The sequence below is a fragment of the Fusarium poae genome, chromosome 1 (assembly GCF_019609905.1).
Source record: "Fusarium poae strain DAOMC 252244 chromosome 1, whole genome shotgun sequence".
Classification (NCBI taxonomy): Eukaryota; Fungi; Ascomycota; class Sordariomycetes; order Hypocreales; family Nectriaceae; genus Fusarium; species Fusarium poae.
In genome coordinates this window covers 9,926,494-9,949,794 of record NC_058399.1, presented here as the reverse complement: position 1 = coordinate 9,949,794, position 23,301 = coordinate 9,926,494, and the positions used below count along the sequence as shown (strand labels likewise).

At 47.7% G+C, this 23,301-nt stretch overlaps 4 protein-coding genes across 4 annotated transcripts; 1 reads left to right on the top strand and 3 right to left on the bottom strand.

Annotated features, from left to right (window-relative positions):
* Nucleotides 1-499: 499 nt before the first annotated feature.
* CHS1_1 (Chitin synthase, class 1) lies at nt 500-3,344 on the bottom strand (the record flags this gene model as incomplete). Its single annotated transcript, XM_044847771.1, has 3 exons — nt 500-637; nt 690-3,200; nt 3,276-3,344. The coding sequence occupies 3 exons, from the start codon at nt 3,342-3,344 to the stop codon at nt 500-502; spliced, it is 2,718 nt and encodes a 905-aa protein (XP_044713687.1).
* Nucleotides 3,345-8,306: 4,962 nt separating this feature from the next.
* On the top strand, nt 8,307-9,654 carry FPOAC1_003199 (uncharacterized protein; the record flags this gene model as incomplete). The annotated part of the gene is made up of 2 exons (XM_044847770.1): nt 8,307-8,361; nt 8,417-9,654. 2 exons carry the CDS (start codon nt 8,307-8,309, stop codon nt 9,652-9,654), a joined length of 1,293 nt encoding a protein of 430 aa, XP_044713686.1.
* Nucleotides 9,655-14,244: 4,590 nt separating this feature from the next.
* Nucleotides 14,245-15,030, bottom strand: RAS2 (Ras GTPase ras2; the record flags this gene model as incomplete). Its single annotated transcript, XM_044847769.1, has 2 exons — nt 14,245-14,847; nt 14,926-15,030. The coding sequence occupies 2 exons, from the start codon at nt 15,028-15,030 to the stop codon at nt 14,245-14,247; spliced, it is 708 nt and encodes a 235-aa protein (XP_044713685.1).
* Nucleotides 15,031-20,903: 5,873 nt separating this feature from the next.
* FPOAC1_003197 (uncharacterized protein) lies at nt 20,904-21,707 on the bottom strand (the record flags this gene model as incomplete). Its single annotated transcript, XM_044847768.1, has 1 exon — nt 20,904-21,707. One exon carries the CDS (start codon nt 21,705-21,707, stop codon nt 20,904-20,906), a length of 804 nt encoding a protein of 267 aa, XP_044713684.1.
* Between the last annotated feature and the right edge of the window lie 1,594 nt (nt 21,708-23,301).

Genomic DNA, 23,301 nt, shown 5'->3' with positions numbered 1-23,301 from the left:
AGCTATAGTCTAAGGAGCATAAAGTGGCCCACTAATTTCGTCTCTCATGCTTCCAGCGGCCAATTTTCTGATACCCTGAGGAGGCGGTACCAATTGAATAACGCATCAGGCCTCGGTGAGTTCAATGGTGGTTGAATGAATCATGGGACAACACCAAACTTCTTTCAGGATAAACTTTATTTGTTAATGTTTACAAAAATCATTTCATTCAAATGCGTCATAAACCCTCAGGGGCAGATGCCAATCTGAAAAAGACTAAATAGAGAATACACCTGCGCGTATCTAGGACCGCCCCCGAATACCTTCACTCCAAATGTGCTCTTTTGTTGATGTGCCTCCATTATTTAAATACTCAAAACCCAGCGTACGTTACATAACAAAGGTATCCGATACAAAAATCCAGCTTGTCTAATGTGACAAGTGCCAATACTTTTTCGTAGTTGGCCTCTCCAGAAAAGGAGAGAGTGTCGAATGCAACATGCGCAGATACGGACGCCGCTTAATTTCTTGAGAAACAGCACATAATACCAGTCCTGCCGAGGAACCACAAGAAACCGGCAAAACGAACAAGCGAGAGCACGGCAGTAGCGTACAGGAGGAACTGGAAGTAATGCGCCTTTCGATCTGTGGCAGGTTCCTGTAACGTTGTTAGTACTCAGTGAATAACTTGATAAGAATAGAAGACTTACACCCCATCCAAGGTTGTCAAAGTTGGTGCTGGTAATGCAAACAATGAGAAGAATGTTTCCAAACAACCAGCAGACGACGAGACCGGTTCGGAAAGACTTGTATCCATCCTCGACATCGGCCTGCTCGACCTCCTCCTCCTCCTTGAAAGGAGCGAGAGCACGGCGGACAGTTTGCTCGAACTGACTGTCAATATCCTCCTGCTCCTTCTCGACTTCCTCAACAACAACCTCGTTCTTCTCGCTCTTGGTAACGTGGGCAGAGGGAAGAGCTTCGGCCTTGTCTGAACCCTTGGTACCCCAAGAAACATCGTGCCAGTTGTTGAATGCGTAAACCATGAGAATGTTGATGTAAGTTGACATGAGAACCAGGTAGTAAGGGAAGGAGTGGAACATGTGCCAAGGGTCGAGGTACATGAAAGAAGCAATAAAGTTCAGTCCGTAAATGGTGATAAGAGCGACCAGAATAACACCACCAGCGCTTGAACCACCGAAGAAACTGTCCAAGAAAGCGTCGGTCGAAGCAAACGAGATCTGGTCTCCAATAGGTGTGTCAAACGCGCGAACAACCAGGTACGCGGACAGAACCAGGATGTAACCCTGAATAAGAGCAAAGACCATGAACGAAGCAATGTAAGTAAACTTGGAACCCTTGGGTCTGTTACCTAGAGCCAGAATGAACTGAAGCATAACAAAGGCCAGGTAGAGGTATTGAAGCAGAGCGTTGACAACAGGAGTACCAGTGTCACCGAATGGCCAAGCGTGAACTCCAGAGGTAGCATTAGGAGTACCCACAAGGTCCATGATGACGGAAGTTGTAAGCCAGTAAGAGCCAAGAGAGAACCAAGCGAACATGGTGTTTAAAGTCGTGTAGATGAGCTGAATGTGAAGGAAGAACATGCGGACGATGTTATGGCCCGACTTGTACATTCGACCGAAGTGCATCAGCGAGTACAGAGTGGCAGCGAATGAACCGTTGAGCCAACGACGACGCTGACTGATGAATTCAGCAGCACCTTCGGGAACATCGGTTTCACCCTTGGCAGCCTTGATATAAGACAAATGCCACTTCTGGCCAGCCTTGGCGACCAGCTCGAAACACAGAATACGATCCTCGGCCAAGAACATGTTCTTCTTGAAAATGTTCATACCGTCGATACCCTTCTTACCAAGCATCTTAGACAAGGTATGATCACCATGGAAATATTGCTCCAGAGGACGGCCCATGATGGCACGGAATCGATAAGCAGAGAAAGCACCAGGCAACACACTAACGTAACCGAAGGATGACTCAAGAGGCTTGTCGAGAATGTTGGAGATCTTGTACTCGAAGTTCTGGACAGCAACGAGGGGGTTGAACAGCTTCTTGCCGCCTTTACCCAGCATAGCATGGATCTCACCACAAGCACCACCAAGATCCTTGTCATTGTAGAAACCCTCCCAAAGAGCGAGGAGAGATCGGGGACTAGGCTTGGTACCCGCATCAAGCAGAATACACACCTCAGGGTTCAGGATACGACCAAAGGCGTTAAAGAGCCATCGATGAGAGTTGATCTTCTTGGTGTTCTTCTGCTTCAAACAGAACATCATCTGAACTGGTGGCAGGTTCTGGGAACCCTCGTTTGTAGGTCGGATGAGCTGCTGGTTGGGGGTGACGGAAAGCTGGGTGGTATATTCAAAGATATGGGCAACGGTCTCCTTACCGTCGACATCCTTCTTGATAACACCATCCTGGTAAACACCTACAGTGGCAAGAACATCAAGGGTGTTCTTGTCGGCCTTGTCAATACCGTCAAAAACCAAGCAGACAACGATCTTCTGCCAAGCAGGGCCACCCTTGTTCCAGAAAGTCGACTTCTTCAGGTTGACGATATCGCGGATGTTCTGCATAGTGTGATGCAGGGTTCGGGCAAGCAGAACTTTGTCTTCGTTATAGTATGTAATGGCAATGAGCAACTCAGTGTGTCGGTTGTACATGCGAGGTCGCAAATCGTAACCGTTCTTGAGGGTGAAGTCGTTGGGATCACATGTGGCAGCGGTGTATCGCATCTTATGGAACTCCTCAGTGCCACTCTCGGCATCGCGGTATTGAGGCTGAACAGCGTTCTTGATGGCACTGGGAACGGGGTAATCAATGCTCAGAACTGAACCTTGAACCAGCTTGATCTTTCGGGTCTTTGAACGGCCAAGGCCACCGCCGCTGCCCATCTGGGGCTGTTGCTGACGCTCAACCCAACTGTCCTCGGGATCAAAGGCAGAGTCGGGGCGAGGGAAAGGAGCGGCGGCATCCAGGTTGCCAAACTGACCAAAACTACCACCAGAATCGCCATATCCAGCAGGTCCCTGGCCGGGCATGGTGGACGAAGCACCAGGGGCATAGGACTCAGTAAGACTGTAAGCAGAGACAGGGCGGTCGGGGGGAGTACGGGCGCCGAGTCGATCTTGTTCGTAGCCCGAGTTCAAGAGGCCACGGCCCTGCTCCTCGTCGTTCTCTTGAGGGGGAAGATGGTACTGCTGAAGGAGGAATTAGTTTTTGTCATTGGGGTTGGTGCAGCGAACAAAGCAAAGCATGTGTGAATAGGTACTTACGCTACTGCCAGCAGGAAGGTCCTGGAGAGCATGGCCTCCATACTCCTGATCACGGCCATTGTACGCCATGATGAATAGTTATGCTCCCGTAGGTGCTCAGCACTGTTGGGATCCTAATCAAGACTCGGTGGGTGAATGTTGATAATGATGCGAAGTGAAGATTGGTGTTTTGAGTTTTTACGATAGAGCGAGCGAGCTGAAACAGGAGGAGGAAATGCGAATGGTGGTCACGGGCAGCCGCCTATTGTATGCAGTAGCTGCTTAGTAGTGTGTGTACCTTGACTTGGCCCCAGCAACAAACAGGTACGGTAAGTAGAGGAACTTGAGGCGCCAGCCTCAAAAGAATGGTGATAGTTGGGGAGCGGGGGGGAAGGGGTAAAGAAGATGAAGTTGAGGTTAGAGGGAAAGAAGGATAAGTTAATGAATGCAAAGAAGAAAGGCCAGTGGCAGGGGTTTGGTCTATTTTTTTCGTCGTCTTGCCCTGAGGAAATGTTTTGATGAAGGGCCCTGGGAGCGAATCTCGTTTTGCTCCACGCACTGGGCTCAGAGCTTCCCGTGAGAAAGAGAGGTAAGAAAAGAATAGGGGACTGGTGTCGCGCTAAGCCTGCTGAGCCACTCCACTCCGCCATAACTTGGGTACTTTGGGGGTGAGGATCCATCCCATCTCCAGCTGCTATCCCTGTCCGCTAAAACAAAAGCGAGAATCTGACTGCACTGCATTTCTGCAGCACAAACATGTTGGTGACGATTTTCTATGATGCCTTCGCAGATATCCGTTATGCTGGCTGAGCGTTGAGACGGCCATGCCGCCAAACTCTAGCTCTCTGCACGTTAAGAGCGTGTCCGCCGCAGATAGAGTCAAACAGAAAGTGGCTTGCAGCTTGTACATCTTACTGTAGGTAGGTATGTACAGTAAGTACAGCAAGTTCAATACAGTACCGTTGAATCTGCTTGTCAGCATTAGGCCCAGTGTCAGGGCTGAAGAAGGCTTGATCCATAGCCATCCTCTCCCAATTGAGGGCTTCAGCCACCGCAAATAACACACTCAATTGCTCACCGTCAACGCGGCATCTTATTCTTCCACTCCGTCTTACACTGGCACTGGGTCTAAATACGAATGGGATCAATCAGAGTGCCAGAGAAGATGGAGACGCTGTTAAGGGGCCCCTGACAACTTGCATTGAATTGCTCTCGAATCTCCATACAACGACAATGGGCGGTGCCTAAGCTCTGAGCTCAGCGAGTTGGATTTATCCCTCCTTGGACTTACCGCCAACTCACTTTGTCTGCTAACTGTGCTGCACAGTACTTGACGGTTTCAGTCTGCCGCTTGACGACTTCTGTGGGGGAACAAGCGCGAACTTCCAGAAGCGAAGTTAAATAACAGCGACTCGCTCCCCTATTTCAAACGCCGAGTTGCCAGAAGATCGACATTCCCCTTTCTCCCACAAATCGAGCGACTAGTTATGCGTTGTACATTTCAGACCAGCCAGCCAGTCTGGTAGACTACGGCGCAGAGAATGGTCCCTAATTTCCCCTCACAGGGCCCGGGCTTCACAGAATTAGTCCGGTTCGTCATGTCAGGAAAGCCAGTCAGCCATCTCCTTTGCTTTGGGAGTACCCGCCTGCACCCAATGCCAGCCCTGTTGGCTTACGATCCTTTCCTTTCATCTCAGCCGCTGGGACGCCTTTTGCAAGCCCGCTCACTTGCACGAGTTGGGCCGTAGTAATACATATGTACGGTATCTAGTTCATGCTCAGTCAGCAGTCAGATTTAACCATGTTGTGAACTGCCAACTTTTGTGCTTGGTGCTGACCGCCAACGCACAACAAACTTATCGGGTGCAGAAAGAAGAAGCATGTGCTCGTGTTTACAACCTTGTTCCCCTCCATCTAACTGACCCCAGAACTGACAGCGACAAGAATTCAATTAAGCGGTTGCTATGAGGATCATCTAGCATTTCTCCCTTTGTTGACCAGCAATTGGCTGAAGCAAGCAGCCAACAGGATCAGTTAGTTCTTTGTCCGAAACATCAAGAAATCTGCCACAAAAAGACTTTGATCCAAAAATAGATGATCCTGTCTTGGCAAGTTAAATTAGCTGGGACGAACCGGCAGCTGGGGGGTGCCGGTTAGCCACTGAGATGCGACAGTGACAATGGGGCGCAGGTAGGCCGCCGCCTCTCATTTTTGCTCGGAATCCCTCCACTCTTGATCCAACCCCAACCCAAGCTTGAGATTCTGTAGCCCGCCATTCTAAATATCTACTGCATCTTCTGCTGCGTGTGAACTGCACGAATGAGGCCACTAAAGAGGCGGGCTTTTCAATAGAGTTGCATATCAGCCGAGGCCCTGGAATCTGAGTCTTTTGTTTGTTCTCACGTCAGCTTCCGATAGCTCTTGGCTTCCAGCCCTATCGTTCTTGAGCTAGACATGCAGCTGCTTGGTGCAGGTATCTAAGCAAGAGGGCTGTGGGCTGTTGATATATGATCTCAATGGTCGCTGCTGATTTTATCGTGCCGCGCCTTTCTCAGGTCCGTTTTGTTTGGCGAGATGCAAGGGCTTGCTTGGAATCTTACTAGTGGCTTTTTTATAATAGATTGCCACCTTTTGCTGATGGTGAGTGGTTATTCAGCAATTTTACGAATATCTCGAGCAAGAGTCATACATCCACAGACTTGTTGGCCTAACACAATCCCTTGGCATTAAACTTTCCGTGATCCCCGTCCTCGGTTGCTTTTCCGAGACACCGACCGCTCTGGATTGTTGATGTGAGGAGCTGCAAAGATCATGTCCCAGATTTTAAGATCCGGACGGGCGCTACCCTAAAGAGGCCTACCACATTTGATGCAAGGGATCATTAGATGTCTGACTTTAGATATTCGGGTCATGGTGTCACTGTCCTTGGATAAGCGAGCATGTGATTTTACATACAATAACAACTACTACGTTGAGAAACACGATACGAGTGGTCTTTCGGTTGGTCTGTTCATCACAATTATATTCACATTTTCAATCCCTAAAGTCGTATTTCGAGTCCACTAATCACTAAACACCAAAGATCGACATATCGAACGCATAACAAAGACATGGGTTGCCAATCTTGGTGTTCCAAGTCCGGATTTCCGAAAGCAACCCCAGGTCGTGGAGGAAGATTGCTATAGCCAGCGTTGAAGGGTTGAAAACGGATAGCCTTGTCGCTTGGTAAATCACCATGAGGATATCACCTGGAGACGCAACATTGGCGAGCTATGTTATTAACTGAAACCAGCAACTGAAGTATCGCTTGTAGAGAAAGAATGATAAGCGAGAAACACAATGTTTCTGTAGCAGTCGAGAGCATTGACCGTTGACATGATCGTACCATAATGGTCCAATGGAGTAATACGTCTACTCCTATAAGTCTCCATGCCAATTAGGATAAACTATGGTGACAAGCCTCAGCCAAGAAAAGAAGCAGGCCAATACCTGTACAGCATGCATGAGTTATAATTCGCTGGGTGTGATATTTGATATTAGCCACTTTGAAGCCCTGGACGATAGTAGCGATACAACGGTCTTGTTGGCGTTGCCGAGAACCGTTGATGGATGGTTAATTAGAAAACCTAGTTAGGTTCGTAAATTCCATTCGCAGGGCGTCTTGTGTCGGTGAAAGTTTTTATCTTTTATCTTTTTTCTTCGTACTCTTTGCATCGGGAGTTTGTTGTTTCGGATTTAGGGACGCGCGTCTGATGTCGACAAAGCGTTCTCACAACACAAAACCAGCCCACCGGCCCAGTTCTGGTATGTAAGTAAACTCATGCCACTGTCGGGACTGTGTTGTGAGTGGCCAGATTTGAAGGGACCTGTTGCAACTCTAGAATCAGGTTTAGGTAGGGTCGCTTCTTATTCTATCTTGAGTACCTATCCGTAAGTACCTGGTAGTATAGTTACTGTGTTAATGGGATATTATCGGAATAGTGCAGATCCAGGGTCTAGAGTTAATCATTCAATCTGTTTAATCAGAGCAGTATGTTAGTAGTAGTTGAATTCTGCACGCAGCCGCTTGTTCGTGTTCACCTGAAGCAGGCTGGTAGTTTGCGATACCTGAGCTATGAGTTAATAAGTTGATGGCCCGGTACCTGCAACCAAAGTGTGATGGCCTCAAAACAGCAGGTACTAGTGGCCAAGACAGTGTCTAGCCAGGATCAACAGGGGCTTTAGACACTGCTGAGTGGATATTATGCAGGGATGAATCAAGCCTTCTCATAAGCCAACTCTCCAAAGCAGAACCACATAATCAGGGGAGAATGCACAGTGCGGGTGGTTCTACTGTTTCGCTATCGCTAAAAGAGGTACAGTCAAGCATTAATACCCCTGTTGCACCATCTCTCTGTGCTCCAATCGCCTTCCTGCTCCCACCAACAAAGTCGAGAGAGCCTGAAAGAGTGTGTGTGAGCGACTGACCAGCGCCCAGATTTAGCCCAGGTCCAGTCATTCTTTGACCTCCCACCTCCCGCCGCTTTCCCGCTCGTTCTTTCATTTCATTCATCGTTCTTCAACCTTCAAAACGATCGATCGCATCAATACTTTTCGCCATTTAACGCCCTCCCTCGACTTGAACCGAAACGACACGACACGACACGAGTACAGCAGATCAACGACTTTGCTTTTCTCGTATTTGCTTGTTCCATTCGATTCAATCGCCTGGTCGATTATGTCTTGTTGCGCCTCCTAACCGACCTTCTTTTTCCTCCGAGCTAGCCTCTGAACCCACACTCGTTTCTCAATAACATCGCTTCCTACGACTTCAACTTTTTGGATATTCTATACAACAAATCAACAAATTTCTCTTCTGTTTCCCATATAAAAAGAAGTACGACAACTACATCATTTCGTTCTTTCTTTTCGCAGATCGCTATCCGACTTGTATTATTGCCAAGCATTTGCCGATAATCCACACCTTGAACTAAAGCGATCGACACTTCTCAACGGTCAGCCATCAAAAATTATCACCACCTTTTACCATTGTCTTCTTGTCAAGTTATCACGATGAAGGAAAGAGCCGGATACCTCATCGCCAGGGATCTGGACGAGTTGAGCCATGGTAAGTCGATGAAACAGCCGTGCGTCTTCCCATAACATACTAACACTGCTCTCAGCTTTCCAACTTGTCCCCCGAAGCAAGAGTTGTGTCAAGTGTGATGATGCCACACAGCTCGAGTGTCCAAAGTGTGCAGACGATGAAGTCTGCCAGTTTACCGTTCCACTAGATTGCACCATGTGCGCTACATCGATCTGTGAGAAGGACTCTAGTTCATCCAGTGACAGTGGAAGCAAGGGCCCAAACGTCGGTGCCATCGTCGGTGGTGTTCTAGGTGGTATTGCTGCCATTGCTATCGTCACATATGTCGTATGGAGATTCTGCATCAAGCCGAAACGATCACACGTCCCTGCATCCATCTACGTCGAAGACACAGACGCCATCCACGAGAAGGATGCTGGCCCGAGGGGAATCCGCCCACCTTCTACGCATACCGTCCACTCAATCGCCTCAACCGTCCTCACACGCGCGTCCAACATCATCCAGATCGCATACATCCCCGGCGTTACAAACCGAGCGACCCCGACATCACCAAATGTTCTTGTTCCTCCCGTACCTCCAATTCCCATGCACCACGCCGAGGCCAACAGGAGCCTAGGAAACGACGACCAGCACTTCTTTGTTCCTGGTGACCTAAGAGATTCTACCTACTCCGGCCTGTCAGGATACTCGGACCGAACATCATACGCTCGCACATCATACGCTCCTCGATCCAGTGTAGCGTCAACCATCTACGGCAAGCAGGCTCAGGTTCTCACACCCGCGCAGACCGGAATGCGTGCCAAGCCTACCATGGTCAGCGTCAAGTCTATCGGTAACAACGGTAATGAGTTGATGGCACCACCAGTCCCATCAATCGACTTTCAGAAGTTTGGTAACAGCCGACCTAAGAGCACTGCGAGCGCTTTCAGTGTCGGCTCAACGTTCCTCAACAGCGCCAACACTGCAACGCAGGCTCGTGCACAGGTGGTCAAGGTCGGAACGTTGAAGAAGGTTGATATGGGAAGCAAGGCTGAGTCGGACACAATGTCATCATCATCAACGATGGCACCATCGCCGCCTAGAACACCTAGCGGCAACGTTACTCGAGATTCGAGTATCACCGTCATAGAAGAGTCACCCTCTGCTGATCAAGGTCCATTCTCTGATCCTCCAGACAGGAGTCCTCTGCGCGTAAACAAGATGAGTCTTGGTGCCGTTATGGAGGACCCAGCAAGCGAAAACGATAAGCATGCTCCTACCCTCCTAAGGCGTGACAGCTCTCCTTTCGGAGACAAGCACGCTACAAAAGAGTAATGACATGATATCACTACTCCGTTTTATATACTGCGATTTTCTTTATGAAGAGATGTCACGAAATCTAGCCGAATGTTAGTCAAGGGACACGCTCCAGAATCTGTCTTTTTTGTTTTCCTTACCTTATATTCACTTCACGTCAAATTATTTGGACAGACAAACACCGAATTGTCACGGGATATGGCACCCTTTTTTTTATGTTTACCTTCAGGATAGCGGGGAGGGACTTGAGATATCAACTACGGCGTCTTGGATAAGGAGCCTCGGCAAGGGCTCATGGATGCCAGGAAGTCATGGCGGTCTCTATGTGAATATTGAATAGAGATGATCCGACAAAGTTTGGTTGTATTCATGATTGTGATGTATAATGTGATCTGTTGAACCTGTTTTTTTTTCGGTCAAGGAGACGTCTCTACACTCCGGCTGTCATTGAAGAGAGGGGCCACATGTGTCGACTCGGATGTTAGGAGATGATGTAAGTTCAAGGTGCTCCTGATATCTTGATATCGACACCAGACCCTTACACCGTGTTGGGAATACCCGAGGGAATTATTGACTGTGCTACAGCATGTGTGCGCATGTATCCTACCGCTACCCCTCATTTATGTAGCGGCTGTTAGCATGAGCGATCGTCGTGGTCTAGATTGTCGATCCTATGAGGTTATCACCACGACTCGGCCGATATAGGCAGGCGTGACCCCATTTGTCTGCTACGTAACAGTTTGTGGCTGTTCACTCCTGGTTCCTTGAATAATGCATTGCAACTCAGGAGAACACCATGACACGTTGACACTCTCAGGGTTCTTGGGGTATCAGGGTCTGGTCATGTCATCCCAGGGAAACTGTTGGAAGACGCTGAAACGTGCTAGAAGAAAGGGAGAGGTTTCATGTTAACAACGATGGAACTCAATATACCATGGTCTGTTTCGAATACAACTCGATGATGCTGACAAGCTCATCCGGGAAGCAAGCAGTGCAGGGCAGGGCAGGGCAGGGCTTGAGAATACGGTTTATCTGGAGAAAGATGACAAGATGCTAACTAACATTTTAGTCTAGGGTGATCTTCGACGCCGTTGTTCCATTGTGATCCAATGTTCTTCCATGCATGCCTGTCAAGTGTCACTGTGGATATAAGGCCAGACAACGCGATGGGGTCTGAGGGTCTGAGAGTCATTACGTATTTTCATCGAGTCCACGGTACGTAATGTGTTTGAATGCAGACAGTTACATACAGACAAGGCATTGAACTGTTAATTATCAAATTCTGACCAAGTCTGGATCTGAGTTTATCAATTACCCTAAGGCTGTGCCCTACTACCCAGAATAGGTTGAGCGGGATAGACGCAGCGGGCTCGTCCGTGATACCCACACATCTGGGAGGCCTTATAAGCAGCACTAGAACATGTTCCAAGATAGTTTCTATACGAAGCTGGTGATGAGTGATGGATTCTCTTTTGCCCGAGAATAGTGGCAGGTTAACTAACTGGTAGAGTTGGCCGAAGACTGCGGGTAAATCTAGACTCGGCAATGCAAAAACATGACTTGTATAACTGACTAACTAACGAAAATAGACGCTCATCAGTTTACTCTGTAGCCCTCTCTTTATTTTGAATGGGTAATTCAGTCAAGAGACCGCCACTTGCTTTTCTAGAGCCTTTTCTTCCCTCCTCTCTTTGACCAAGACCCCAGCTAGCACCGGAATTTCCAGTCCCCTGTTCCCCGAGTGTTTACGGTACAGTACAACCTCATGTTGGAATAGCAAGCAAAGCGGTAGAGGTAGCAGCCATGTTGATGCCATTTCTTCCTTCCTTTCTTCCTTCCTCCTCTGCTACTAGGTCGATTCCTTCAACTCTTGGATAGGTGGTAGATATCATTGACCTTCCCCTTCTGTGCATATCTCCATTGTAAGGTTTAACTTAATTCGTACGATGAACTGACCATTTTGTTCATTTTGTTTTCTTCAAAAAACAAAGAAAAGAAAAGAAACCTACCATTTTGTTATCAACAAGTCTCGATTCGTGTAAATACGACTCAGCAGACAAACTGATTCGGCAAAGTTATCGGGGCGACGAAATCAAGGTAGTTAGTAGCTTATACCTAGACCTACGCATTTCTGAATGCAGTAGTCTCTGGTCCCTCTTTCAGGGTCATCCATCTTGTTAAACGCCCGCTGCTAGTCCTCGTTAATGACGCCGTCCATCGTCCGGTTCTTGTCCGTCTCAACGCCGTCTCAATCTCTGTCTCAAGACCCGACGTGGGTATAAGTAATAACGTAGTCAGCAACAAGCAATGTGGACTGTCAACAAAAGACACAATTCAAAATGCCTCGGATACAGAAGTGTTCCGTCCGGATGTGTTGTACTGTAGGTAGTTAGCTACTCTCATCAACTAAACTAAACACAGAAAACAAAAAGAGAGATGTTCATGGCTTCTCCTAGCTCTTGTCTGACCAGAGTACATACCGAGTACAAGAGTCAAGAGTAGACCAAATGTTACGTACCGTTCTGGTTATGGATCTCAATCCCAACCCAACAAGCCCCCTGCCCTGGGTAATCCAACGCAACGTTCGAGAAAACGAGACAAGGAGCAGACCGGTAGTATCGGCATAGGCTTAAAGCCGCATAGAAACTTTGTTCGGCACTTGTGCTGTCATCATCGCAACTAAAAAACCCCGAGTAGTGTGTACTGTAGCCAGTCAGTCTTCCGACTGAGATTGGCTTTCTCAAGTTATTGCGAAATGGAAAACTTAGTTGAATGCCACAATGGAAATAAACATCAATCCAATGTTTATTAATCTTAGAAAAAAAGCTTGATGCCATTTTGGTGTCATGAGCAGTGATCTATTACATTTCCATACTTGAGGCATCGAGAATTAAAATGTGGATGTCATCAAAATTAATCGCGGTTAAATAACCTAGTGTGGTATCAAGTCAATGTTTCAATTGCTTTGATATTGCTTATCTAAAATTAACATGTATCTATCTAGCTATCTAGGTAAGTTAGCTGCATGCAAAAGGCCTTGTTTCCTCTCATTCATTCCCCTTTTCCCATGCCGTGTCGAGAGTCATGTCTTGTTACTACTACGTGGGGGTTGCACCTCTTTGCATATACACAAAGCGTGGGAGCACGCATCCAACGTCAATCCGGTGACATGATGCGTAGGTTGGTTGATAGAATGGCATGGCATTGCACAGAGTAGACACAGGTACTCTGCCACGTCTCCATATCCTATGGGGAACATTTGTGCTCGAGCATCTGCTTGCAGTGTAGCGCGAACTCCTCCATCTTCATCGACACCCACATCGGTACACTAGCTTAGCAAACCCCGCTGAAACCTCTTCTTGATCCCTTCTCTGTTGAGCTTCTGTGTGCCCAAGTTCCCACAAGGCTAAGCCATATGTTTTTTCTTCCAATCAACCAAAGCATGGAGAAGCTCGAACCATTCGACCGCGTCCTGTGATCACTGTAACCTTGATACTCACACAGCATCTTTGCTCAGTTTTGCACCATCAAGATCAGAATAGTAAGCAGTTCAACGGCTCATGTCCTGAGTCCACTAACAGGGAACATGGTTCAGAGTCCTGCCCGACATATGGATGCCAAGGTCCGCCCATATGAACGGGGCCAACATCATGTTTATGCCCTCAAGGACACAAAGCACCAAATAGATGGGTAGACTTTTGTCACTGGGATCTTCGCTCGTCGCTATCTTAGTCAAAAAAGAAAAGAAAAAAATGACATCCCATTCTTTATCACATATGGGCCTTGACCCGAACACCGCCTGCCTTCAAAACAGATAGCAACGTTGCTGGTCCAAGTAGTCCTTTGTCCGAGCACCTCTAAGCAAGTCACTAACAACAATGACAACCTGCTTGTTTGACGCGTTGGCATGGGTATGACTCGAGATCCTGCCGAGCGTAGCGTTTCGAGTAACAACAGTAAGATAAGTGGCTGACCAACAGTTCAGGATGGTATATGCGGTATTCAATCTGGATACAATCAGTGCAAAGCAATACTGATATTGATCTGCAAAACGTAATTCAGGAGTTAGACATTGGTAAATCTGCAATCACACAAAAGGAAGTCTCAATCTGAAAATCGAGATATTCCCGCATAGGTAGGATGGATGAAACAAGTAAGGAATTGGCCGCTTGAATTATGAATGCCATTCAAATTTTTGTCGTAAATGTTGCAAAACGATAATTATAAATGTCAACAGATAACCTAGCGCCCCAAGAATATGCCTCTTTTTGTTCGTACGCCTTGCGCCGGTGCGGAACTGCTTCTGCTTTCGTTCGTTATTCGATGCTGCGTCGTCATGTTGCCCTGTTTGTTGGGCTGTTGGCCATCTAGAAATTGCAGAAAAGTAATAAAGCCCTTCTTATCTCATCCCATCTCTCTGTACTTCCCACGGTATCTTGCCAATCATTTTGAAATCATTGGGCATATCCTGTTCGCCAAAGGTATCACCTTATATGTGGTCCTTGACGCTGGCCTGTTGTCGTTGTTGGCGTCTCGATTTGCTCGTCCGCCTTATTTTTCCTCCTCTTGACATATGGATCCCTTCAATCCATAATGGTATATATCCACTCATAATACCACGCATTTGGACTTGTTTCGGTCCTTGTTCCTATTTCTGTGTCTTTCGTCTCGATCGCCGCCCCTTGCATCGCCATTGCCTGTTCGCGTCCGGCCGCTTGATCTTTCCGAGGGACGAGAGGCTTGTTGTCGCTGCCGGCGTAGAATCCTAACGACGTCGTAGAACGCCTTTTCGACGTTGATGCAGTTCTTTGCTGAAGCTTCCACAAACTCGCAGCCGAGTTCGCGGGCGAGGGCGTGACCTTCTTGTGTGGAAACCTCTCTCTCGGTGACTCGATCGCTTTTGTTGCCAACTAGCATAATAGGTACAGGCAACTGCGGGTTTGTCGAAGAGATAGGAGAGCCAGGATACGATGGGGACGACGCGCACGACTCCTTAACTCGTTGGATTTGATGGTGAAATCGTTTAATGCGAGTAAAGGAAGATCGTGACGAGATGCTGTAGACTAGAACGAACCCTTCGCCATCACGAATCCATTGATCTCGCAGTGCCGTGTACTCTTCCTGTCCAGCGGTGTCCAGTACTTCGAGCATGCAGGGCTGGCCATCGATAACAACTTGCTTTCGGTATGAGTCTTCAATCGTAGGGTCATACTGTTACAAAGTGTTAATTCATCATTGTCGTGAGAGTGGAAGTAAACGCATGCGTTGCATGCCACCAGTCAAACTTACAGTTTCAACAAAGTGTTGCAAACATAGCTGGATGGTAAGAGCTGTCTTTCCCACACCACCGTCACCCAACACCACCAGCTTGTATAGTACCATTCGGCCGGCCATGATGATGGCAACGGCGAGGAAATCGACAAAAAGGTTAAAGTAAAGAGTCAATAAGGAGGAGAAAGATCGGGTCTCGTAGGAGAGAAAATGACCCAAACAACCAACAGACCGGAGAGGGGAGGGTGGAGAAAAGAGGGGGTGGTCGGTATTGAGGCTCACGAGATGTGAGTGTCGATATATCCAAAGGTGGTTGGAGGTTGTGAGGCAGAGGTTGTCGTCACGGGCAGAGAAGAGGCGAAGGTGAGGAACGGAGGAGGGGGTGGCTTGATGAGCAACTCGAGCTGTGACCTGTACTGTGGGCGTCAAGGCGTCAAGCAAAGCGAGGCAGGGCAGTGCAAGGCAAATCAATGCAAAGCGACGGATGCAAGGCTCAAAAGCACACGAGGCAGGGCGCGGCAAGGCAGCAATAGACGTCGGCGAACAAGCGCCAGTGGCAAAAAAGAAGGGCTGTCAATAATAGACAGTTGTTGTGATTGAATGTCCGAGAAAAAAGAGTTGGGGACAGGAGAATGGATGCTTGGTCTAGGTAGGTCCAGGTCCAGGTCCAAGTCCAGGTCCAAGTCCAGGCGTAGTAGTAGGCGTCAACGTGGAGCTACAGAGCTGTTACCGGACGGGAGGCAAAGTAGTAGGTTGGTTTTGGTTTTGGGTTTGATTTGATTTGATTTGAGCTTTGAGAAAGATGGAAAAGACGAGCAGCCCAGCCCAGCCCAGCCCAGCTTAAGTGGAGAACCCTTTTTTTTTTCTCTTCTCTTTTCTTCTCTTTTTCCCAACCTTACCTAAATGCTTGAAGGAGGTTGAGGTTTGCACCGTAGCGGTACTTTCACCCCAGTGCTAGCAGGCCTCTGAGGTGGGCGCCCTGGGCTCCCAGGTTGCCATTGGAGCGGGGCGCCAGGTTCTACCAAATACCTGGGTGAGAGGTATCCATGCAATGGAGACGCGGCAGCGGTACTCTCTTCCTTGGACCCAGAGGGGAGGCTAGAGGTCCTTGGAGGGGTTCTTTAGGGGGCACCAACAGCCATACGAGCCACTTCACCATGCAGATTGCTTCGTACCTTGCGTGTATGATTTACCTCTGCAAGAGGTACCCTTTAGGTTGGGCATAAAGTGGAGGGAATGTAGAAGCACACCCAAGATACCTGGATCACATATCTTGACCTGCAATAATATCCATACCTGCCGAGGGCAAAATGCGCTTCGACGGTAGAAAAGGGGATGTCTATAGATTGAGAAGGGGAACCAACAGGGAATTCACTCACAAGCAAGGAGGGACAAGCAACTTAGCGAATAAACGAGGTAGAGTAGAGTCGTATGTACCCAAGGAACGGTGCTGCCCTGGTCGTCCATCCATGGGATAGGATATCGGCTCAGTTGGTGCCCCGAGAAATGGGAGAGCGAGGGTGTTAGGCTTCTGATAGGCGAGGAATGAAGCCGGAATGGTGAAGCGGTGGACGAGGGGTACTCCCTGGTCGCAAAAGTAGCGGTTGAGCGACTCCGTTTCCCTTCACCTTTGTTTATACCCCAGCGTATCCGTACATTGCGTGTCTGTGTGTGTACAGTAGTTAGATAGGGCCGTAGATTCCCAGCTTGTGTTTGTACGGGTACTTGTGCGTGATATCATTTAATTACCGTCGCAATGTGTTGTGCTATGTTTCCGACCATGCTCTGTATCGGAATCCAAACCCAGTTGGGCATTGTCGGATTGCTTCAAGATCAATCCGGGCCGTTTTAGGTTGTATGAGGAACATGCTCATCTCTGCCACACTGGACAGGAGCTTTTGACAGGGACAGAATCCGAATGCCACAATTTGTCTCTTGTGGTTGCTCATCGGCGAGCACCCGGGAGCCCGGGTCACGGCTCGGTTGTGTCGCGGTAGGCGGGTGACTCGACCGGTCCTAGGTCTGGTTTCCACAAACATTGGCTTTGATCCATAGGTCATGCTATATAAATGGAGTGAACTCGAAGTCTTTCCCATGCTTTGGTGTTGCTATTTAGTGGGGCTGGTCAGTTATGATAACAGCTGAATGAACCAACTCGACCAAGTCGAAAACACGTGTTGTTTTTAGCGGTTTGGGCGGACATTGATATTGTGTTGTGTGTCTTGTTGGTGGTGGTGAACGATGTGATGTAAATCGATTGATCAATTTCTCTTTTGATATGTCTGTGGTGATGAGGTCTGAGGTATGAAGCTTCATCATATTATGATTGATCAAAAGCCACGGGTACCTAGGTACTCCGACCTTGAGAAAGAATTACAGAGATGCAATGCGAAGAAGGAAGGAGTGTTTTCCCGAGCCGCCTTCTACTTTTCCCCCAATCGTGGCATCTCAGTTTCTTCCTTCAACATCCTGATCTAATTCATCTTGTTCTCATTCTTATCAATCTACATTTTTCTCAGTCTCGTCCCAAGTTTTATCAGAATCCTTGTGATGCCGCACTTCTGCAGTCTGCATTCTGCAGCCCAACCCACAGGCCAAGTGGTCGCAGGATGAGCAAGTGGTGTGCCTGGTCACTACACTAATTGTGTGTGTGGCTTTGGGATCGGTACATACACTAAAAAGCCTCCCCGGGAAGTCCAACCTAAAAGGGAATAGCCTCACTCTTCAGCCTTTGAGAAAAGCTAACACCAGCAGGAGAGCTCTCCAGGTAGCTAGCTCTCTAACGTTGGGAGAACTGGACCTAGGAGCCGTATTTACTTGGACTCATAGGCACCATCACCAACAAATGGCAAGCGCTTTTCTCTAGTGCGATAGTCTATCGTGGCATAAAATACCTCGACTTAGGGCCTATGTATGTGATACCCTCAAACTACGGGGGATCACGCAATCGGAATAATTACATACACAACAAATGGACACAATAGCTTCTGCTTGTCAACGGTATAACCCCAGCAGTTCACATCGGAGCCGCGTTTGTCGAGCTCCATTGACCGGCACTGATGGATCGTCTCGAATCCTTTCCTTTCGGGTAACTTTTAAGGGACTCGGCCTTACCTGTTTAGAGAAGCTCCTCTGCTCCTTTATGGCACAGCAGCTCTGCTAGTTATTATTTCGAAATTACCTACAGACGGTGCTAGGGATGCTCTACTAGCAAACCTAGCCTAGCTACTGGAAGAATCTCGACCCCTGTATGTCGTTGATCTTACTCAAGGGCGAGCTTAGTTCTCCACCAAAAGTTCAACGTTGGAGACAGAAGACGGGAAGACGGGAGGGGCACACGGGAAAGATTTGTTGCTGGCGGATCAGTGAAGAGTCTATGGATTCCTTCATAACGTTTGGTTTCTTGCTTCTTTTACTTTTTTCTTCTTTTGCCTTTAGGGATAGTCTCTTGACCATCGGGATTGGGCCAGTCAGCAGAAACTGGTCCAATGACAAATTTAAATGGCACCAAATCCTGGAAAAGATTCTCTGCCGTGTAGGGAGGCTGGTGAGTAGTTAGGTGTCAAGGATGCCATCCGTTATGTTTGATGATTTGGTTTCGTTCCTGGAACAGTCAAGATTTTCCAAGACACGGTACGTAAGAACCCTTGAAATCGTTTTCGGTTCTGTTGAGTTCTCTTCCACTTCCCTAGTAATACAGAGTACAGGCTCGACGCTGCTGTATGTACAAATAAGGTAGTCCCGATACGTTATCTTGGCGTTCTTGGCCAGCCAGTCCACCACCAGTGTGGCCTTGGTAATCTTCCGAAGCACAACTGCCTGCTCTGAGCTACATACAACACGGTTAACTATACATAATTTCGTCAGCCTCGGCACTCCATAGAGACCCTGCTCTTTTTTGTTTTATTTTCACCAGATGCTTAAGACGGTCAAAGACAAGCTTCGGACTACGGATACCAGCCAGGGGAAATCAGATGTAGTAATGCAAAATAATTCAAGTGGAGCGTGGCAAGTAAGCATCAGCATCTTTCCTAGCCGAAAAGAGCAGGTTGGAGACAGACACTGAATGTATCACAATTAGAAAATCCGAGCAAACAACATCGACTTGGAAAGCTGAGCTGACATCAAGGAACGGCCGTTGCTTCAATTCGTCATGCCAGTGACGTAATAATTTAAACCTGTCCTACATTCTCCCTTCGTCATATCCAATTGGTAACTGGTTTGAAGATACTCAAGAGTTGAGTACGGGCGACGAGCCTCAGAAAAATGACTTTGGGACACATAGACTGCGTGCCAGATGGCTGTTCTCGTTGGTTCGGGTTGAACCCGCCTGCTTGTACGAAGTGATATCTGCACTCGCCGCATAACATCAATCGTCAATCTGACCGGTCAGGTAAGATATCGCTTTAGGGAGAGTTGCCAACGTTGCACAGACATACAATGCGGCAAGTGGGTAAGTGTCTTGATAGCTCGACTATCAAGACATTTTGAGAAGTGGCATGACTTGTTGTTTATCACCTGTTTATTGACCTTGGCTCCGCTAACAAGCTCCATCTTCCAGCACTAGAGACCTGCTACTGTTCACTACCAGCTTAGATTACCCCACACTCAGAAACGTCCAAGCCAAAAACCTTCTGCCAACGTCTCGACAGCTGATTGTCACAAGCCGACCTAGTACCTCAGGAGCAGTGCTCTGACATGGATATCACACATAACAAGTCAGATATCGTACTTCGGCTGCGGAACGACGGCGCGGCTCGACAATGCACGCTCAGTATTATCGTGTCTCGCTTTGTTAGTTTCTTAGGCTCTCGCCTCTACCCTAGCCTCAGTCAGTACCCAGAGTATTTTGAGAAGCTATCGCGGACCCGATACGCCCTAATTGTATAGGACCGATTGCACATTCGGGGCATGGGTATTATTATCCGGTGGTCTGGATCGATTTGTGGCTGGCCAGTGTCTATCGAGATCTAGCAACGCCAGGAAATAGCCCTGGCAGACACTTGATGAGTTTAATGGTCTATCTAGACTTGGTAAGAAAGACCTTGTCGTATGTTTTTCGGACTACAGGGACACATTGTCTATCCCATGGGGTAGTGTAATCACTTCCCCGGACTTTGTATAGCTTGGCCTTCCCAATTCTTAACACATGGTTAAATGCTTGTTAGGTGAGCTCGCTGCCAACCCAGCGTCTTTATTGGACAAAATCCGACGGTCACTTACTTCACCTTGCCTTCAGGTCGGCCCGTTCTATGCTTTGCCGCCGGACTCTTCCCTTCTTTCTGTCTTCTTTAATATCACGGAATGAGATCCTGGACGGGCGGATGCACGACCCGGCAGGCCAGCCAGTCAGAGCTTTGTGATTATCTTGTCCGAAGCTCGTTCAATATGCGGGGGAAGAATATTTATCATCCCCAGACCAACGGCCAAATGGGGAGTTGCCAGATTTGCGGATATAATAGCATATTGACAGGGTTGAGGCCGTTGAAGGATGTAAGCTTGTGTAACTGACTGCTGACACATGCGTCTGTCAGAGCCGCAAACAACCCTTTTCTGTCATTTCGCTTCGACATTATGTTGCCAATCACATGATCATCGCTTCTTGTCTTTTCGGAGAGTAAGGACTAAAGTCAGGCACTTGTCGCTTACTAGTCGTACGAATGAGAATGACAGTTCGTCTCGAGTGCTTATGGAAGACACTTTCAATGATTGGATAGATCTTTGTAGGGTTCTTGTTTGCTTCCTTTGTTGCCATCAGTCTGGCCTTACGGGGTGGTATTGTGAGAGCACAAATAGTAAGTGCTATGGATAAGTCTCTGTTTTGGAAGATAGCTACAGTAGTTTCTTTAAAGGCTAAAAGTCGAGCACATGTTAAATCAACTGTTGGTCCAGAACGTATCGTTATGCTAACTCTGAGCCTATGACAATAAGCATCTCACAGATTTGTGCATCTACTTAATCTATCAAATGTCAACAGATGCATGGCAAGGGCCGCACTACACCAGCTCTTTGAGCTTCTGAGCGAGAGTCAGAAATCCTTCATCATCCGCTGTAATCCAAAGATCGACCCATTCCTTAGCTTGCTGGTATCTCTCATCGTCTTCTTCCCAATCCTCTTCCCCTGGTCGCTCGATATATACTGTCCTCAGACCACATGTTCTTGCAGCGGCAAGATCGCTCAGGTGTGCAGCGACCATAGCCACTTGATCGGGTTCCAGTCCCAACTCCCGCGCAGCACCAGTGTACACTCTTGGGTTTGGCTTATAAGCTCCGAACTTCTCAGCTGAGAGTAGATACTGGAAGCCCAAGTTTCCAAAGTCGCTCAGGTCCCTGAGTAGTGCGACGTTGCCATTGGAGAGCGTGCTTGTCTTGTATGTCTTGCCGAGTTTCTCAAGGCCATCCGAGGAATCATCCCACGGGTTCAAGCGATGCCAGACTAGACTCAACGACTCGATCTCAGAGGGGCTGTAGAGTTCGGACAGATCCCAGGCTTTCAGGAGCTCGATCAGACTGTCATGGTGGTGTTGGTCAATGGTCTTCCATGTATGCTTCTCAGGATCAAAGCCATGAGTAAATTTGCCATATGATTTTCTCCACTCTTGAGCGAAGCGACCCCAATCTTCTTCAGTGAGGTTCTGGATTCTGGTCTTGAGATCTTGGTCGAGATCGGAAGAGGTTTTGCGGAACGCTCGCAATGTGAGTTCCTCGGTTACGGTTGAGCGCCAGTTGACGGTAGTGCCGAAGACGTCACAAGTGAGGCCTTTGACCTTGGCCAGCGGTGAAAGTTCCCCTGGAGACATATCGAGATTTTATTGGTAATGAATGTCGTGGAGAAAGTTTGTTGAGTTCTTTTCTGTTGTGCCGATCAAAGTTGAGTTGGACTGTATCCTCGGTATTGATTGAACATTACCTATCCAGTGTCACATGATACCGTGCGCCCTTGGGGTGACAAGAGAATAAAAAGACTTTGCAAACCATAACCATATTTGAAAAACATCGTATAACAGCGATTGAATACTGTCAAACAATGATGGGGGATTGACTTGTTCGATCAAATTGGCGATACGTGACCGAGGTTGTTGCAGAAAAGTGTAGGGTATTTCCGGTCAAGTTCTGACCACCAATGTCACCAATTCAATTGTCACTCAAAGTTGATCTTTCAAGCCGTGTAACTAACACGTCGATCCTCAGAAAGATGACGAGAAATGAGCTGGCCGCGTTAAAGAAAAGATCAAGTTTTCACAGCATATCAAAAAACAACACAATATGTCCCGGCAGGTGGCAAGCAAACGCGGCACAACGAGATATTTACAACGGATATGCCGAAGAAGAATATCAAGGAGATTATACATTAGACTTGATGGAAAGATATGCTCTATCATATACGTCTAAGAATGATGTTGGATCTTAACTTAGAAAACTCCCCAGAGTACAACTTTACCATAACTTACGTTGAGTTTTGACCAAGTATTCAGTGACCACCGTCTTAGAAATACATGTTTCCGCCGCAAGTACCTTGAAAACACGTAAACAAGACAAAACAGCTGAACGATACAAGACAAGGATTTTGCCTGGTTTGCTCAATAAACCAGACAAACATCGAAAAGAGCCAGGGCAACCTTGGTTATGTGAACGAATGTAGGTATAGGCATTCCGGAAACGCCACATGACCAGTATATTAAAACTATATAAGCTATTATGGTTGAGATCATACTATGTATGGACTGCCATGCATCTATACGTAGTGTCACAGCATCGTGCAGAATAGGTTTCACAACACTATCACAACGCAATGGCACTCCGCCCCATGACAACTCCGAGCTGCATCCTTCAGGCGATACGCAACACGAGTCAGCAAAGACACAATTTTGATGTCTTTCAAGCATCATGCCTGCGCTATATGATCAGCGTAATTTGTGGATGTTAGTGAAGAAAATCCTAGACACTGTTTCTACAAAGCCCCAGCATGAGTCGTTGACACTGAGTGTTTTGTCAACGAGTATCGTTCCATAAGAGCAGAGAAGGGGACTTCAAGGCGGCCGTCACTTCGAGGCTGGCATGGCCTCAGTCTACTCAATTTTTCTCAGATAGTTTGTACAACGTCGTGTTATATGAACAGTCCCTGTCCTGCAACTGAAGATCTAACGACCCGAGAGAGCTCCCGAAATGAGTATGGATACCACCGCCATTTGAATGGCCTCGAAATATAAATGTTTAATACCATATCGATGGCATGTAGCACGCGCCTCATTGTTTCCCGCCTGCATATGCAGCATTCGGGGGATGCCCCGGATGGCACTTCAATCGGCTGCAGCTATGTTTACACACCCAATTGCCCCAACGCTCTACGAATACACTCGCTCATCTCGTATGAGGACCCTGCAAGACTCACGC